At 45.9% G+C, this 18,013-nt stretch overlaps 2 protein-coding genes across 2 annotated transcripts in view; both read left to right on the top strand.

The window, feature by feature from the left end:
* LOC110185642 (uncharacterized) overlaps positions 1-16,920 on the top strand; it is a 32,654-nt gene extending 15,734 nt beyond the window's left edge. Inside the window, exons 4-13 of the mRNA XM_020954599.2 lie at positions 1,445-1,676; positions 1,735-1,882; positions 5,950-6,129; positions 7,624-7,763; positions 8,007-8,214; positions 11,778-12,002; positions 12,248-12,480; positions 13,248-13,386; positions 13,591-14,640; positions 14,816-16,920. Coding sequence (XP_020810258.2) covers positions 1,445-1,676; positions 1,735-1,882; positions 5,950-6,129; positions 7,624-7,763; positions 8,007-8,214; positions 11,778-12,002; positions 12,248-12,480; positions 13,248-13,386; positions 13,591-14,069 — 1,984 coding nt within the window. The 3' untranslated portion in view covers positions 14,070-14,640; positions 14,816-16,920. The remainder of the gene's footprint in view (positions 1-1,444; positions 1,677-1,734; positions 1,883-5,949; positions 6,130-7,623; positions 7,764-8,006; positions 8,215-11,777; positions 12,003-12,247; positions 12,481-13,247; positions 13,387-13,590; positions 14,641-14,815) is intronic.
* LOC147644766 (uncharacterized) lies at positions 14,160-14,998 on the top strand. The gene is made up of 2 exons (XM_086841025.1): positions 14,160-14,640; positions 14,816-14,998. The coding sequence occupies exon 1, from the start codon at positions 14,160-14,162 to the stop codon at positions 14,610-14,612; it is 453 nt and encodes a 150-aa protein (XP_086697151.1). The 3' UTR covers positions 14,613-14,640; positions 14,816-14,998.
* Positions 16,921-18,013: the final 1,093 nt, after the last annotated feature.

The following is an 18,013-nucleotide window of genomic DNA, read 5'->3' as shown; positions in this document are numbered from 1 at the left end:
TCCGCAACCGTCAGGCCATTAAATTTACAACCTTTTACATATTACAAATAGCAAGAGGAGAGAAAAAATGCGAGACCTCCTCCTCCTTCTCCTTCTCCTTCGGCGCCCGATTAGAAGCCATCGGTCGAGAGGAGACCAGTACCAGGACCACGGTCAGGCAGTTAGCCAGTCCATCAGCCGCTGGAAATGAGCAGCCGACGATGGCGCAGATTGTTAACTTTGGCAATAACAATAATTAAAGTCAAGTTGAAATGCACATAACTGCGGATATTAGCATTTTAAATGATGTTTGTCCGCTCCTTGCTCCCTGCTCGTAGTCCTCGTTTCTCGTTTCGCCTGGCCTCTGGCTATTTACTCTGCTCCGGCTACCGAAAGGAAAGGAGGAGAACCTAAGCAATTTTATGAAGATTAAATTGACCTTTTTTGCCCGGCTGTGGGAGCGCTCTTATTAGGATTTTCCAGAGCCATCTCCACCGATGAAGCCACTTTGATCTATGCACTTGAGCGTAATTGCAGTTGGTAATGAATATTGCACAGCGTCCAAGGATGCTAATTTGGCTGGATTCAGTGAAGGACTTTGAGATTCGGACTAGGTCGAAAGTGTGTTCGAGGAATTAATTGGATAATTCGGTACTCCATCACTGGCACTGGCTGGCAGCAGCAGCGCCTCTAAACGATGTCTCAATTCACGCAGAGGCACATTACAAATGGCCATCCGCCTCAGGCTGGGGCGGGGACATGGAGAGATTATTAACGAATTCCGCGGGAGCATGCACATTAGCATAAGGCCCCAAGTTGGCCACTAGATAAATATCGCAATCGAATTCAATTCCAATAACCCGCTGGCAGCACAGCCACCGACCGAATGAAGCAATTTGCCACGGAGCCAACGGAGACAGGAGTCGAGATGGACTCGACTGCGCTCCGATCGCTGGTAGGTGAATCCAGGCCTAGTCGCTCCTAGTCGCTTGCAGGCCCCTGAGTAATTGCCGGACATTAAGGCGGCTAAAACGCAATCAAGCATGTAAAACTTAATTGAAATATAAACCGAAAAGCGGCGAGGGAGTGGTTAACAACATATCAATGCCTTCGATGCGACTTACAGCCTCCGCTGCTTGGAAATTGATTAAAGTTAGGCCACGTCCGTCTGCCATCCGGGTGTAGGTTAAATTAATCCTTAATTACACAGACAACGTCCTGCTGTGTCTAAAACCGCAAACAGCTTAACGAACGAGACGGGCTGCCAGACGGCGCACCACAAACTGCGGGGTTGGGGCCTGGGTTTGGGGTTCGATATGGTGGGGCTCCGTGCGGTGCCGTACGCTTAGTGTCAATTAATTCATAAGAAATGTATCGGCGACGGGGCCATGCAACTGGTTTTCGCCGCTACCGTTGATGGAGCCTAATTAATAAAGTCCTCCCCAAACCTTCTCTCCCATTGCAGACTGAAAACCGATAATAATGGCGGTGCCTGGTGCCCCAAGCACATGGTCTCGAACGCGCTCAAGGAGTATCTGCAGGTGGATCTGCTCCAAACGCATGTCATCACCGCCATCCGCACCCAGGGCAGATTCGGCAAAGGACAGGGCCAGGAGTACACCGAGGCCTATGTCTTGGAGTACTGGCGGCCGGGTTTCGACAAGTGGCAGCGCTGGAAGAATATCCAGGGCAAGGAGGTAAGTGTCAGCAGGTAAAGCTGCGAAGTTAGCCCCAACTAACCCAACTCTCTTGCAGATTCTTCCAGCCAACATTAACACATACAGCGAGGTGGAGAATGCCCTGCAGCCAATCATCTTCGCCTCGAAGATACGCATCTATCCTTATGGCCAGTACGACCGCACCGTCTGTCTGCGGGCCGAGATCGTCGGCTGTCCCTGGGAAGGTGAGTACAGCGGGTAGAATGGGTTGAGGGGCAACTATCCTAGTGCGATTAAAGCCCCAACATGAGCAATGATAGTGCGGAGAGGCTAACAGGGTTTTAGTGTCAGCGCTAATTTATCATCCCGCCGTCCGAGGAGGCATTCTGTTTGCCATTAGAGGCGGCAAAAGCGGCTTAAGTGCTCGCACGACTCGCCATGAGCGATACTGGAGTACTCTAAATACCTCAAATGCAAGTCTTAAAGAGTTTTACCTGCCTTAAAAGGGCATATTCGGGGACTTGGAATTAACCTGGTTAGGTAAATAAAAAAATAACTTAAATACAGATGGTAGAATTATGTAAAACACAAGAATAGTCATAGTTAGAAGGTTTCTTTAGGGGGTACCCAACCAGTAAAGAGTTTTAGGATGAGTTCTTTATACCAGATTACTTGACTGCTGCACCCATGTTTAGAGAACCCGCCATAAAGCTCCCCCAAAACATAATGCTTCTCCTCTCTGCAGAACTGTAGCACATTTCTGGGTTTCTTGCCACGCACCTTGGCTTTGGCTTGTCGAGTTCTCCTCTTGTACTTGAAATATATCGCGTGCAGACAGTGGAAACACATCTCATACCATACCCATATTCAAACTCTGGCCGGGACTTGACCGAAATCGAAATCCCAGACGACGATAAGCCGGACAGGCTGAAAACTATGTGCAGTCTGAAAGAGCTGGGAAACGGAAAACCAACACTCTACACTGGGAACAAAGAATCAGCACATGTCTTTTATATAGAGCTGAAGAAGTAGCCCCTATAAATCTCATTCATTCTCTCAGTGTATTGTAGCAACCTGGCCTGGGTCTTTTGTGCTGCTCGACTCTGACGTTGTCGATGTTTGCACGCAATTTTCAAGTAGTGCACGAGCCAGGAACAAGTCTGGACAAACAAATTTTTCTATAATTTCCATAGGTGGACTGGAGAGGGTCTCGCTGGCAGCGATAACACACAAATCCAGTCAGCAAAACGCGCCTAATGACAATTTGTAGTGCAGGGACTCTGGGGAGCTGAAGCCAGGAGAGGCAGGGGCGCGGAAGTTGAACATTATTCTGTAAATTAACGCAGAGCTTGGGCCGGGTTTCTGGGAACCGTGGGGCTTGGAATCGCGCCCAGAACTATGGCACGCCTCTCCTGGTTAGAACATAGGGGGGAGGAAGGATTTTGGGGTTGCAAGGCATGCAAACTGCTGACCGCTCACATTTTGCGGCCATGTCATTTGATTTGCCACGGGGAATATGGGGGACTCGGGACTCGACATGGCGCATTTCATATGCAAATTAAACAAGATAAGATGGTGCCCACAGTTGGGCAATAGTGGCTCCAATGGATGTCGGTTGGCGGATGGGTCTAGACAAGTGGCAGACTGTGGGCGAGGGGCGAATCAATAAATCCCATTTATATGGCCGCGTCGATTTCATTTTGGCCTTATGCCGATCATTAATCCCCCTTGAAAGAGCCAAGAATCGAATCATAATTGTTTATAGATTGTGGCCATAAATTTTGGCCACCGGCGTCATTTGAATTCGAATCGATCTGGGTGCACCTACGGGGCAAAAGGGACAAATGGGGCCGCACCCAGCACACTAGCTGGCAATGTAACCCAATAGGGCTCGGGCCGGAGATTATCTCCGACTGTGATTTCAAAAGCGTAGCTAAACTCGGGCTTGTTACGATTTACCAACGGCTAAGCCCTTGGAATCGAACCAGCAAGAATCGGACGGAGCTCTGGATGTGGAGTGCATTATAAATGCAGCAACTGATTAGCACTAAGCCGGGGATTTATGGCACCCACTGGTATTCAGGGGCCAGTAATTTATGGGTATTTTAGGGGCATTAGTTCGAGCGCACTCTGGGCGTTGTGTCGACGCTTTCGGCTCACTGAAGAAGTCGGGCTTTGAGGTTGGGAAACTGAAAGTTGAAAGCGCCAGGTGGGAGTCTCTACATATAGCGAGAGTGTGAAATGGTCTCGAGATTGGGAAACTTCGAAAAGTGTTTTGTTTTGTCCACATTTTAGTTTATCTACCAGTCGCTGTCCCTGTTACGAGTTCCATCAAGGGAGAACCCATCCTGAGACTCCTCCTCACTTTGACTCATCAACAAAAAGCGCGTCGACATTGTTGTCGCTGTCGTTGGCTTGCGTGCCGTCGCCTTTTGAAAATGGAGGAAAATTACATTTTATGTATTGCAGTTTGCTGCTCCACGCACTCCACCAAGGACTCTGCTCTTATTTTGCTCATTTTTCGGCAGCCGGAGGAACCGTTTCAGACTGTCGCGACACGCAAATAATGATCGCATGCAGGCACGCGAATAACAAAGCAGACAGACATTTGGGGGGGCAGGGAGTGTGTTGTGTCCCCCAGTTAACCCCACGGTGCCCCCAGAGTCGTGTGTGTGTGTGTTGCCACAGCGGGGCAATTGTAAAACGCGCTGCCTTAAATGTCTTTGCAGTTAATTAAATATGCCATATAGCGCTTACAGTCGGTTTAATATCGTGTCGGAGGACTTATCTCTCTGCCCGTATCCCCCCCACACTCTGTGTCCGCCGTAATTCATGTAATTAAACGCGGTCGGTTCGTCCTGCATGGAGTGCCTTGAATAATAATTAATATTTTCAATCGAAGGACCCGCCCACTCGCGTGATCGATAACTGTCATTTGCCCACCTGAGCGCCGTGGCCTCATCATCATTATCTACATTATCTGCGTCCAGTGCGTGGGATTCGGTTCCATTTCGTGCATGGCCACGGGAGTCCCTTAATTATGTGTAATTATGTGATTTTTGGTAATTATTGGAGCATTCCTTCGACTGTTGTCAGTCCTGTGTGGTGTGGTGGCAGGACACCACGTGCCCCGATTGTGTAAATAGAAATTTTGGTGAATTAGTTAAACGTGTGCTCGGGTTGCCCCCGTTATCCTGAACCCCTACCATTAGGCACAATTACATTGAGTGCCTGGCAACGCTGTTGTTGTTTTTCCCTTTTTCCGAGTCCAAGTGTAATTGTTTTCGGGGACGGAGAGTGGTGCTGGAAGGGTGCTCAGTTGGGTAATTAGTGTCAGGTGTTTGCCTGCCGCCGTCAGATTGGTGGGATTTGGGGATGGACTTGAGCATTGACTGGCCCACTGACTTTTTGGATTTCCTGGGCAGTCGCTACCCCCTAATCCCCCAGAAACTTACCACAAAAAATATCAAAATACTTGGTGTGGCACACCCACAAAAACATGACTCACAATCAGCTTTGGCGCCCCCTTGGAAAACGTTTAACTTTGACATTGAAAAACTATACCCCAAAAAGTTCCATTCCCCCTTTCGATTTTGTGCTAAAAATAACCACGGAAACCGAATGGCAAATGGCAGGGAGCTGAGGTGCCCGCAAAACGAAATTATGTTTCCAGTAACTCAATATCCTCCAACGCTGTCTCTATCTCTATCCCTTTCGGTCCATTGTCTCCCTCCCTCCCACACTCTGTGAACTAAGTTGTTCCGCTTCGGATTAGGGGAAGGATAGAGAGGGGAAACTTTAAATTTACCGCAGTTTAAATACCATTCACGAAACAGGAGGGAGCTGTTGTTACACTGAAATATAAGGCAGGCTACTTCCGGTTCTGGTTTTATATTTCAATGTTTAGTTACTTGTATATTACACTCTCCCAGTTTGATATAATGATATATAGTTCTACAAGTATATATTATTAAATAAGGAATTTAAATATCCCTTTTAAAAAACTCTTTTGCTTACAATTTTCCCTCAGTGTTTCCATATAAGGCCACAAAACTCTGCATTTTGTCAGTCGTTTGTCTGCATCACGTGACATGGAACGTGACGTGACATGACGTGTGTGTGCATGTGTGTCCCGACCCACCAGTTACTCCTGCTCCCTCGATCCTCCTCCTCACCTCCTCCTCCTTGTTCCCTGTCTCATGTTTCGTTATTTTTGGGGTTAAGGTCTCTGTTTCAGTTCCCCGAATCGACGCACTAAATTTCAATGGATTTTCAATTTCCCAACCTTCTCTTTTCCGCTTTCCATTTGCAGAGGGCATCATGTCATACAGCATTCCCAAGGGCGTCCAACGCGGCATGGAGGTGGATCTCTCGGACAAGACCTACGATGGCAATGAGCAGGGCGATCGCTTTGTGGACGGACTTGGCCAGTTGGTTGATGGGCAGAAGGGCAAGGATAACTTCCGCACGGACATCCATGGATTTGGCAAAGGTAAGTGAGATTGTATATTGAAAATATTAACTTGAAGAATGCTCCTGCTTTCGTTTTCACTAGCTTCTAAATTTCATACATATATCCTTAACTATAATCCAGCTGCAGTTGGGCCAACAGCTTCCTGCATGCAAAGTTCGCGTTAAAAGGTTTGGCCCTAAAAGCCCAAACTTCGACCATATATTTTTGGGGGCCCGTGCAGGCCCATCTAGATTTATGGCAATAGAAAAACTGATTAATATCAAATAATTACAAAAGTTCGCCGACGGAAAAAGCATAAGGCAAGCGCAAGCAATGTCTGACCCCATTCCGCTCGCCGAATGCTCACTTCATTGAACATCGATGGCGCGGATGGAGGAGGGAGAAAAGTTTTTGGCTTTCGCAAATAATTCGCCAGCACAACACTATAAACAAAAATAATAATAACTTTGGACTATTTGCTGGCGTCGCAGTAAAACTTGCCCGGATACCGACCAAAGAGCTCCATGGCAGTCAGTTCCGCGCCACTCTCCCCGTTGCTCCTCGTTGCCAGTGTAAAAATGTAAACATTATGCATATTTGATAATTTATGGCAACACTGGCATTCATTTCCGCCCCAGCGGCTGCAAAAGTTGGAGGAATTTGCAAAGCTCGCCAGTTTATTTTTTACCATTTCGCACATTTTCATCGCCTTGCTGCAGTCCTCTCTTTGGAGGATTTGGCAAATGGCCAATAATCGAAATTATTGAAAACTTTACGCAGGAGCAAAAGTTCGGTCAGACAATTAGACATCCCGGTCGCAAAGTCGAGTCGAGACGGAGTCGCAAGTCGTAATCGGAAAAGCAATGCAATGCGATCATGGGGAAAGTTTCCGGCGCATAATTTCGATTCTCGGATTGTCGGATTCCCGACCATATCGCCCCATATCGCTTCCTTTTTTGGCCTTCTTGGTCCTCGGCTTATTTGCATTGTAAGTGGAATCAATATCGAAGCGGTCTGGGGCGTATAATTTCTGCTTACAGCTTGTTTGCCAGCCCCATATAACCACATGGCGGCCTTAGTGGTTGCCAGTTAATATTGCATGACTTATGCAGGGGAGAACCCTCTCCTCGTTCTCTGTATGTAAGCCCCCACGGACGCCGGTCCCCACCGAAATTAGGGCCATGCAAACAAAGCAGCAGCAGAAAAAGTGGCTTAAATGTCGCATTGGCCATAATTTCTAGTTATGCGGAGTCTAACCCCGCCCAAAAACCATGCCCAAACCCAAACCCAGACCAAGGCCCAGGCCCTCGAGCCCCGAGCGCCTGCCGTGAGCATTTATTTGTTTTCGGGCATTTGGGGAAACTTCACTCCCAAATGTGCCATTGGGCTGCCAGAAAGGGAGGCTTAAATAGCTTTACATGTCAGTCCTCCTCCACAGGGCTGCTCTATTGATTTTCCCCCGACTGCGGGCACGCGGACGGACATATGAAATGTTCATTTCATTTCATTCTGATGGTTTTTTATTCGTTTCAGGTTATGAATGGATTGGCTGGCGGAATGATACCCCGGGCCTGCTCGGCAAGCCGGTGGAAATCGTCTTTGAATTTGATACGGTTCGCAATTTTAGTGCCATCGTGCTGCACACGAACAATATGTTCACCAAGGATGTCCAGGTGAGTGCCCATCCCTATCGCTATCAAAGGGTTTCAGTCAGATTGGTGGTTGCAAAAGGTTTTAAAAAACCAAAAGCAAAGAAATCAATATTTATTCAAGGGATTTGTAAGGAAATAAACAATGAAATATACAAAATCCCTATTGATTTATCCTGGAATTAGTTTGCTTGTCAACTTGGATAAAGCTGTGTCTTGTTCCTATCCATTAACCCCACTGTACTAATTCCTTTTTTATCCTTTCAGGTCTTTGTCCATGCCAAGGTATTCTTTAGTATCGGCGGACGTTACTTCTCGGGAGAACCCGTACAGTTCTCATATATGCCCGACACTATAATGGATCATGCCCGGGATGTGACCATTAAGCTGCACCATCGGGTTGGCAAATATTTGAAAATCAATTTGTACTTTGCCGTCAAATGGATTATGCTATCGGAGATCAGCTTTATATCCGGTGAGTAGTACGTGAGCGATGCCAGGACGACGAGATGAATAAAATTGCCAGAAAATTGCATTTGCCATGCGAGAAATGTGAATGAGCGAGTAACTCAAGCCGGAGGAAGTGGAATTGCATACGTACAAATGCATTTTTCAGCTTCATTTCACTCTCGAGTGCGCTGGTGCACTGGGGAAGCAATGCATTACACTTAACAGGGGGATAAAACCTTTTTCCAACATTTTGGCTAACAACAATGCCGGATGAGGTAGGACGGAGGGGTGTTTCCACCCGGGACAGCCGAGAGATAAACGGTCAGAGGAGAAAATCCGGCTCTGGTTGGAAAAAATATAAAGTCAATAGAATACCCAAGGCCCCTTCATTCTCTCCCTTGCTTAATGTAAACAATTTGTGACTCCAGGGGTAGGGATATATCCCTGAACCCCTGAATAAGTGTAAGCCAGCAAGGCAGCATGGCATTGCACTTCCCAGCACATTTCCTATGAATGTCCTGACATGTCCTGATTAAATTGAACCAAGTGCTAGGCTCAGTCTCAATCCCGGAACATGTTTAGACTTTCCAGCTGTACTTCCCCTAGTTTCTGCGTACAAATTGCCAGATCGGCTGTGAACCAAGGATCTTTTATATTCATTGGGATTTTCGCGGCGAAGTCCCCTCTGAAAATTATAGGTGTCAAATCAGACTAAGGGATAAAGTCCCCTGACAGGCAGAATTGATTGATGAGTCAAATAGAGCGTGCCGTATGAATATAAACCGAAAGAGGGATTCCATTTTCCGGGCAGATGGTAGAGGGACTCAAAACAGGGAGGGAAATCCTTGGTTTAATAGTTTTATAAAGGGAAGTTGATCATAAATCGAATGCAACAGAGATTTTATAGGTCAATTAGAGCAGGAACATAGGAAGACTACATAAAGTAAAGAACACAGAAACCCTGTGTTACAGGAAATCTCAAACAATTATGGCTAAGGGAACCTTCACAAAATAAAGCTATCAGAATTCTTCAAGATCTTTGTTCTTACTTCGCATCCTTACCAAAGTGCTCTTAAGGATTTCGTGTGAACCCAGACGGGAGATGAATAGCACTCAACTGACGATCAGTAGTCCTGAATAGTTTGCCGCAAGCATTACAAGGCAGAAAAAAGTTCAAACAAAGCGGGCAGCAAGAAGCAAGGATAACCAAAAACGAAACCACAATAAACCAAAAAACTCCCATGCTGTGTGTCCCGCTTCCCTGGCAGCAATTACATGACGAGCAAGAAACCAGAAACAGAAAACATCGCCACGAAGCATTTGTCACGCACACAAGCCGAGATGGGATGGGATGGGATATATACACTATATAGGAGGATGTCAGGGCGGGGAATACTATGCTCTGGGGGGTGGAGGTGGAGGCAAGGAGGAACCCCAGTGGCAACCAGCTGTTTTTTATACTTTTTTATGCTGTGTGCCACTCGAGCGAAGGCCTCAAAGAGCTGGTAAGGGTATGGGTAAGGGTAAACAAAAGAAACGCACGTTCAAAACGGCAGGCAGGGCCGCATCTTTCGAGTGTATGCGTATATTTTTATCAGGCACTGTGCGAGTGTATACAGATTTAACCCCAATTTGTGAGATTTGCTCGCGGTGATTGCTGTCGTTGTCGTCACAGTGCCATACACGTTTTTAAAGGTCTCTAAAAATACAATGGCCAAGAACAACAATGGAGGGTTAGCTTAGGGGACCGAAGCCCAAAATACCCTTCAATTGACATAGTTCAGAAGAGATTTATATAGGATTTGAAGTCGGTTTTTATTCAGTTGTCTTTTAAACAAAAGTATATTATATATACTGCTAGCTATGAGATAAACTAATCCTTTTCTAAAGGCAATTAAGTAATGAAAATTTTATCAGAGATAAACTATTATGATCATTTTAACGTAGTATTATAATCTGAAGCAGATTGAAGCCTGAAAAATATATCTCTTAAAGATCAAGAAAGTTGACTTAAACATATACCCTCTATATAATAAACCCTTATGCCAGGGTATAATGACCGGACTAGAGAAAAGCCCTAGGGACACACAAAGAGAATTAGTTATAAATGGCAAGCGACAACAACGGCGAGATCTGCGAACTGTGGCAAAGGATATGCGGTATATTCACCATTACCCCTTAGAGTCCCTCCCTCTAGATGTGTGATAAATGTGGCACGAAATATTTTAATTATTTTAAACGTTTTATGGCGACCACAGAGCGCACTCGGGCGATGGGAGCGAGATACTCCCGTTTTGCCGGAGGAAAGCGCACGGGAAAAAACCCAGCCACCCGAAGGACAATGGCAATGTCGAAACAAAAGCCACCAACCCATCCCATTATATCCCATCCCGTTCTGTCTAAGGAGCAGGGACATAACTCAAAACAGCAGCCTCAACTCCTCCACTCAGCTCTTCGTGCCTCTGTACCTCTGTGCCTCCGTGCCGTCGCATCCTCTTCCTTCTCGGCGAGTCGCCAAGAACTTCACACAGTAATTACGCCATTTACTGTCTGAAGAAACGGGGTCACCCACTCGAGGAAACGTTTTTTGGCCAGCCCCGGGCACTTCGAGAAAGGCTCTGAGGGGAGGACAAAAAGTAGGACCCACCCCGAAACATTTCGCTTTGTTATGCCTTCAAGATGTTGGCGAGATAAATGACAACACTTTGCCGTAGCACTGGGCCATATGCCGCAGTGGCAGCAGACTCTGGACCAACATAAGCCGGGATGGCATTATTTTGAGATCAAAGCGAGCTCTCACCGAGCGTTGCGAATGGACGAACGAACGAACGAACGGACAGGTATTCCCAGGGTCTTAGCTATTAATCAGTGTAAGCCAGGGCCAAAGGCCATACCCGAGAGACGTTTTGAAGCCCAAGGATAACAGAGTTGTGGGGATGATAGAATAGGTATGGAAGATATGATAGTATGCTAGGAAAATGTAATAATATCTGATATCAAGGTGATAATCTTGGCACAACATATGCTAGGCATAAGGTAAAAGATTTCCTTTCCTCCTAGTGATACAATTTCATGTAAGAAAACCTTTAATGTGCACGGTTTTTTCCTGCTCAAGGTTAACTAATTCGATTAGCTCGACTGAGCGTAACTGCTGTAATAAATGCTCACCCAAGATGTAGGGTTTCCTCTTCCTCCGATCAACCATTTCGAAATCATTAAAAAAAGGGAACTCTATGCATATTCAGAAGACACGCGCTTCGCAGTGACGCCCCTGAAATCAAATCAGACATCTGCCCGGTCCTCAGAGACCATATCCGTTGGGCCTGGCTGGGGGGATAAAGGGAAATGAACACGTTATAGTCCATAAGTAATACGAAAGGAAAAGCGTTGCGAAAGAAAAACAATTTAAGGCGGAACGAAAGGTGCAAAGAAAGGGAGCCGGCACTGGAAAAAACTAATCATTGAAGCGCAGCTGTGCGCGGCAACTTCTGAGAATGAAAGCGTCGGGATAGTGGATAGTGGAGAGTGAAGAGTGAATTTTAATCTAACCCGTTCCCCTGTGTCTCTGTTTCTGTATCCATTTTTCAGTGCCCGCCCTGGGAAATTTCACAGACGAGCAGGAGCAGAGGAGCAACTCGCCCGGACTGGCGCAGGACACTCGCGAGTATCCGCTGCAGAGCAACGAGTATCAGCACAATCATGGCAAGAATAAGCCCAACGGAGGAGGCAACTCGCCCGGAGGTCATGGAGGAGGCGTGGTCACCGCGGACGGCGAGTCCGGCGGCAACAGCAAATACAACAACGGACCGCAATGTGAGTAGCCAAACGAACGAATGAATGATAAATCCAATTAACTCATCAATTTACATTTACATTCACATTCACATTTACATTCATGCTCAAAAAGGCCCCCGATTGGCGGGCCTCTTGTTTTTTCAAGTCTTCGAACGTTGGCTAATTATTTAGTTGAACAATATTTACATTTAATTTCGTTTCGACGCCCGCGTTTGTTAATTTAAATTTCAATTTGCCTTTGCTCTTTTCCGCTTCCCTTGCAGTAATTGCGCCACGCCCCATCGATCAGGAGCCGAACGACGCCAACTTCATCGGCGTGGTCATCGTGGTCCTGACCACGATTATCATCCTGCTGGTGGCCATCATCCTGTTCATAGTCTCCCGAACGAAGCGCGCCCGCGGCAGCAATGTCCTCGACGCGTTCCAGTACAGCTTCAACCCGAACACCCTCGGCGGCAATGTGGACAAGCATCGTCCCAATGGCACCAGCATCAAGGTGAGCGGGCAGTGGGTAATGGGTAACGGGGGTATTGGGTAATGGGTGACTGTGACGTGACTTTCAGGCGACGGTGGGGTATCCAGGACACGATGGGGGATACGTGTGCGTAGCGTGGGGGCGGCAAATTCCTGCCTCGCATTTCCACATAATTGTTCAATGTAGCATGGAGTTTCCACACTGCTTAGTCCTACGTGAGGCACCCTCCATCCGTCCGTCCGTCTGTCCGTCCGGCATTTATTTAATGGGACTTTTCAACGCCCGACTCCGGCCGTTTGTCGTCCTCGAGTATGTGTGTGTGCCAGTGTGCGAGTGTGCTCTGTTGATTTGTGGGGGTCAGGCTTAAGTGCCCAGAGGTCCGAGTGGGCAGCAAAAGGGAAACTTTAAAGTTCGACCAACTTAAGGTGGAGGAGACTGGGCCGAGTCTTGCGGCGAAATTGGATTAAAGAAGTTTTTCTCGAGTGGAAATACTGAGTTTTGTCTGCAGAAAACTTGAGTGCTACAGTGGAGAGAGAGGCAGAGAAGAACAATTTTTTCCAGAAACTATACAGATTGAAGTCGATGCAACAGATTGAGTTAAGATAAAGGATTTGTTCGGCGAATCTCAAATTAAACGAGTGCGAGGAAAGCATGATTTAGTAGGACCTTAGGTTTGGGATTACTTCTAAATAGATCTAATTATTACATTATAATTTAAATGCAGTGTTACAATACGCATTTTAAAGCACCCAACTTATTTCCATTGCAACCTATTTTTCCCCCTTCAGGCCAGCGTGGACGATAACGACTCGATTGGCAAGAACAGTCTCTACCACGAACCCTTCAATGTGAATATGTACACCAGTGGCGTGAATGGCTACGCCGCGGTTAATGATTTACAATGTAATATGACGCCCGACTACACAGGTGTGTATACCCATATATACATATATACTCCTTGCAATTCCCCTTAACCACCAACCGAGCTCGGTAAATCCTTCGTCGCATTTCCGGTGGCTGGCGCGCGGAGAGCCGTAAAATATGGCGACGCCGGCCACTAATGCAAATATACATCTTGTGGCATTTTCCCCTGACTAAGCACCGCCTCCTCTCGCCCTCGTTTCTCCCTAGATGTGCCGGAAGGTGGTTACGCCGTGCCCCACATGCAGGACTACCTGCCCTCGTCGAAAGTGGGTGGCCCCGGTGGACCCGGTGGTTATGTGAACGTGCGCCGCACTCCACCGCCGCCGCTAAGCAGCATTTTCCCCCGACCGCCGACTGTGCCGCCACCGCCCATGGAGAAGTACTATGCCACCACTGCCATCTTTAAGCCGCTCAAGGGACCCGGCTCGGAGCGCAGCGCCGGGAGCAGCAGCAACACCAACACCGTGAGCAGCGGCGGCGGCAAGAGCAGCCACAGCCACAACAGCGGACAGGAGCACAGCGGCATCTATGACGACGGCATGGGCACCATGAACTCCCAGTCCACCGCCCCCATGATCAATCCATACAGCACCGGGAACAGCTCGGCGGCGGCCGCTGCGGCAGCTGCTGCCGAGTTCCAGCGGGCCAGGACATACAACTTTCGCAGCTATCCCGACAACCTCTAGTTCGAAGCCTCGCTGAAGTTGGTGGCCGCGGCGGGCGGCGGCGTTGAGTCCGGTCTTGTGCCAAAGCGGACTCCCGCCGGTAGCACCACCATGCCGAAGAAGCCGCAGCACCTGAGCCTGGCCAGCAGCGTGGCTGGCGGTAGCGTCAGTGGCAATGGCAACGGCAACGGTAGCAAGCCCAAATACAGCCTGACCCTGCACAACAACAAGCATGCCCAAGGAGGTGGCAAGAATCCGCAAGCAGCGACTCTGCGTGAAGGTCACCAGCAGCGGCAACACCTCAAGGCCCTGCGCCTGATGAGGGAGGCTGGCGAACCGGGCGGAGCAGGTGGAGCAGCTGAGGCGGCAGACTACCGGCGGCACAACGGCGGAACAGGACTATCGCCTGCCGAGGAGGCGGTGGGCGTGCACCTGAAGGCCGGTGCAAAGTCTGCGACTGCCAACGGCGAGGCTTCGAGCAACATGACGAAGTCCGGAAACGGAAGCACTGGAATGGCGAACGGTGCCATGAGGGCACAGAACAACAGGCTGTGGTATCATTGATGAAAGCCCCATATTGAATGGATTTGAGGTAAGATGTCATTGTATATCTATCTATATAAAGTAGTATTTAGCTTTCGTAGTGAAAACAAACTATTGCTAGACTTCAAAGTACCTAATAAAGCTAATATAACTATAGTGAAAATGATATTCTTATATCTCCAATTAACCCCATCTTTGGTACTTTCTTCATCTCCCATCTGCAGCTATAAAACCCTACACTGAACTCAAAATGAAAACGCAACAACAACCAGGAAAAGGACTCTATGCAGAGGTTAGATACACCAAGCTGGACCCATTCCCCAAATTGCAGAGTTCGGAGGGACGGCAAGCAATGCAAACAAAGCGTCGCAAACACTTAAACCCACTGAGCAAACGAGAAACGAAAAGAATCGAAATGTAACCAAGTCGCTTACCCAATCATTTATAGAGTAGAGTCGAAATAATGCCAACGAAGTAGCGGTGGTGATGGAAGGAGATGGTGTCCGGAGCATCCTGTAAATATCCGAGTTTAGGAATCGATCGGTAGTGAACCACATGCATATGATAGTAAGCAAGCTGAATTTTAATGAAGAGCCCCCGGAAGCAACTTAGGCAACTCACGACGAACTCTCGAGCAAGAAAAGCACACGAGCAAAGAAAATATTAAGACGAATTTAAGGTTTAGAATTTAGCCACATAGTTTGTTTATAAAACGAAAGAAAGGTAAGTAAATAAATATTGTAATGAGTAACGAGTAATGAGTAATGGTAGTAGCGATACGAATAACTAGCATATAAAGTTCAAATGATTTGTAGTACCTTTTCGAGAAGAACACTGAACATCTGCAAGCTAACTGTACATGCCTGTGAACCTGCCCCGAACTATCTATCTAGACCCAGCCCCAAACACGCCTACACTCATATGACCCACTACCGAAGACCCCACTGTAAATTTCTGTGTATAATCTAGGAGAGGTATCGTCGAGATACATAGATTGTTTGCTAAATAGATGGAAGCGCCGCGTCTAGCAAAGTTACCTAGGGGAGAGACGGTCGAACGAGGTGTGAAGATAATGATGATGATGATAAAATTGAAACGGAATTTAACGGACCAAGATTGCGTGCAGAGCGACGTCGCCTAAAACCAAGTAAAATGAAGTTTTCATCAATGATTTGTGATTCAATATGCAACTACTTATAGGCCCGCAAGACGCGAGTATTCAGTTCTTAATGCTAACCTTAATTTATGGAAACGTACTACCCGCTAACAAATGACTCTGACTATAAATGCGAGCACTATGAATATTTAAATCGAAACAAAACGTATTTATAATTAATATTAATGGATAATCATGTATATGTTCCTTTTTAGTTTAATGCGCATAAGTATCACCAGAAAAACGTACTAAGAGTTAAACGTAGTAGCTTCATAGTAGTTTAATAAAGCAGCAGCTGCGACTGGCGGCATTTTATAAAACCAGGAAAATAGGCAACCATAGGCGAGAGTTGGAAATAGCATTAAAGGGTAAACCAGTCGAGACACTCAGCAGCAAACAAACTTACACGGCAAATCGTAGTTAAAACAGTAGAACAAATAAGGAAACAAAGCAGGCACATACACACCCACACCCACAATCACACCCCCACACACACACGGACAAAATATTTAAAATGTTTGTGCAATCTTTTTCGAAAGTTTTTAACAAAAAATTAAGATAGTTACCAAAATGAAAAACAAAACAAAAAAAGATTAACGAATTAACGAGCTATAAGAGAAAAAGTTACAAGAATATTTAAAGTATTAAAGTATTAGGCTCCGAGATATGTCTGTTTGTATTCCTTGACTTTCTGCACAAATTCTTCACTTTCCAACTTTCCTTTGTACTAAACGGTTGCCGAAGCTGGCCCCCCCGATCCACACACTCAACAAGCAACTTGCAACATGCAACATGCAACAAGGCAACACTACAAAAAGCACACTTTCCGCCACTGAAAACAACACTATCAATCAAAAACAAATCACGAACCTACCTACAAGACTTGTGTAAATTAATATAACGTAAAATCGAAATTAATCGGTTAGAGATTAAGTTAAACATACATTTTGTAAAAATTAATAAGAGTATACTGTAAAAAAATTATATACTAATGTAATGGTTATCCGTTCTTTTGGAAATCACGGCAAAAAACATTAAAGTTATCTTTTTTTGCGGTGTGCTTTGTCAGTTGATTTCCATACTAGTTTAATTTCTAAATTAATTTAAATGCATTTATTGTGTGTACATTTTTCGAAGGCAAATATATAGTATTCAATTATTTAAACAGCAAAACTGATTTAATTGTTTTATTGCACATTAATTATGGCATCTATAATCGAAAGCAATTTTAATTGTACGAAACGAAACAAAAACGAACAATGGCTGAATTGACCTTAAACAGATGGGCAATGAAAGTTGTGTAAGTGAGTTAAAATAATAAAAAAGCTATGTTGCGGGCGGGATATATACTTTTATACCTAAAAGGCATTGAATAGAAATTATTTTTAATATATACAGAATTTTAAGACATGCAGTTCTGTGCATGCAGTTGTGTTTATAAAAGGAGATAGTTTGATCTACTGTATAACTATCTGTGACACATTCCCTGTATTGTATTTCCTTGAGGGGGGCAATGCATTTTCATCGAGATGTTTTACTTCAAAGCAATCGAAGTCTCAACATTGTCAAGGCTGGGATATTTTTGAGGCATTAAGTAAACAGAAATACTTCTCCAAGATAAACACATACCCATCAACGGAGTGAGTGTAAACAATGGAGGTATGTTAAGACTATGGTTAGCGTAAAACTGGTAAACTCCAATTCATTGATCTGCCGAAGGGAGACGGAACAGCATCCTTTGGGACCTTCCTAGGAAGTTCAACATAAGTTACTGTTTACATAGTCCAGAAGGCCTTTTCGGTCCCCCAAGACTTTAATCAGAGCACTTGCCCTCCTGCACGATATGCCTCCAGTGCGGATGGATCAATGACCGCTCATTTGACATCTGCTTTAATTCCACGCCAATTCCGATTCCGATTCAGATTCGGAGCGAAAATCGAAAATAACATTATTACGGCGCTGACCGCAAATCGACGACTGACGCTGTCGAGGGTGGTTTGGGAGCTCTGGGATCTCTCGGTGTGAATGCTTTTCGAAACGCTTAAATCAAATATAATAAAATAACAAGAATGAAGGCAATACAGCAAACCGACAATTGTGTACTCTTCAATAATATGGCATATAAAATATATACTGAATTTGGAACTTATGTCTAGCTGGAATCAACAGAAGCAGAAGCTTTATAAAGATTTGTAGTTAAATGCTGACTAATATCACGTATACGTAAATATTTAAAAGCATCAAATATATATTTCCTCCCTTTTAG

The sequence above is a fragment of the Drosophila serrata genome, unplaced genomic scaffold (assembly GCF_035046125.1).
Source record: "Drosophila serrata isolate PLE 108 unplaced genomic scaffold, ASM3504612v1 contig_100, whole genome shotgun sequence".
Classification (NCBI taxonomy): Eukaryota; Metazoa; Arthropoda; class Insecta; order Diptera; family Drosophilidae; genus Drosophila; species Drosophila serrata.
Note: the sequence above shows the minus strand (reverse complement) of the source record. Positions and strands in the feature narration are given on the sequence as shown.

Coding starts and splice junctions, on each gene's coding strand:
- LOC147644766 (XM_086841025.1), top strand. CDS start 14,160: ATGCCGAAGAAGCCGCAGCACCTGAGCCTGGCCAGCAGCGTGGCTGGC.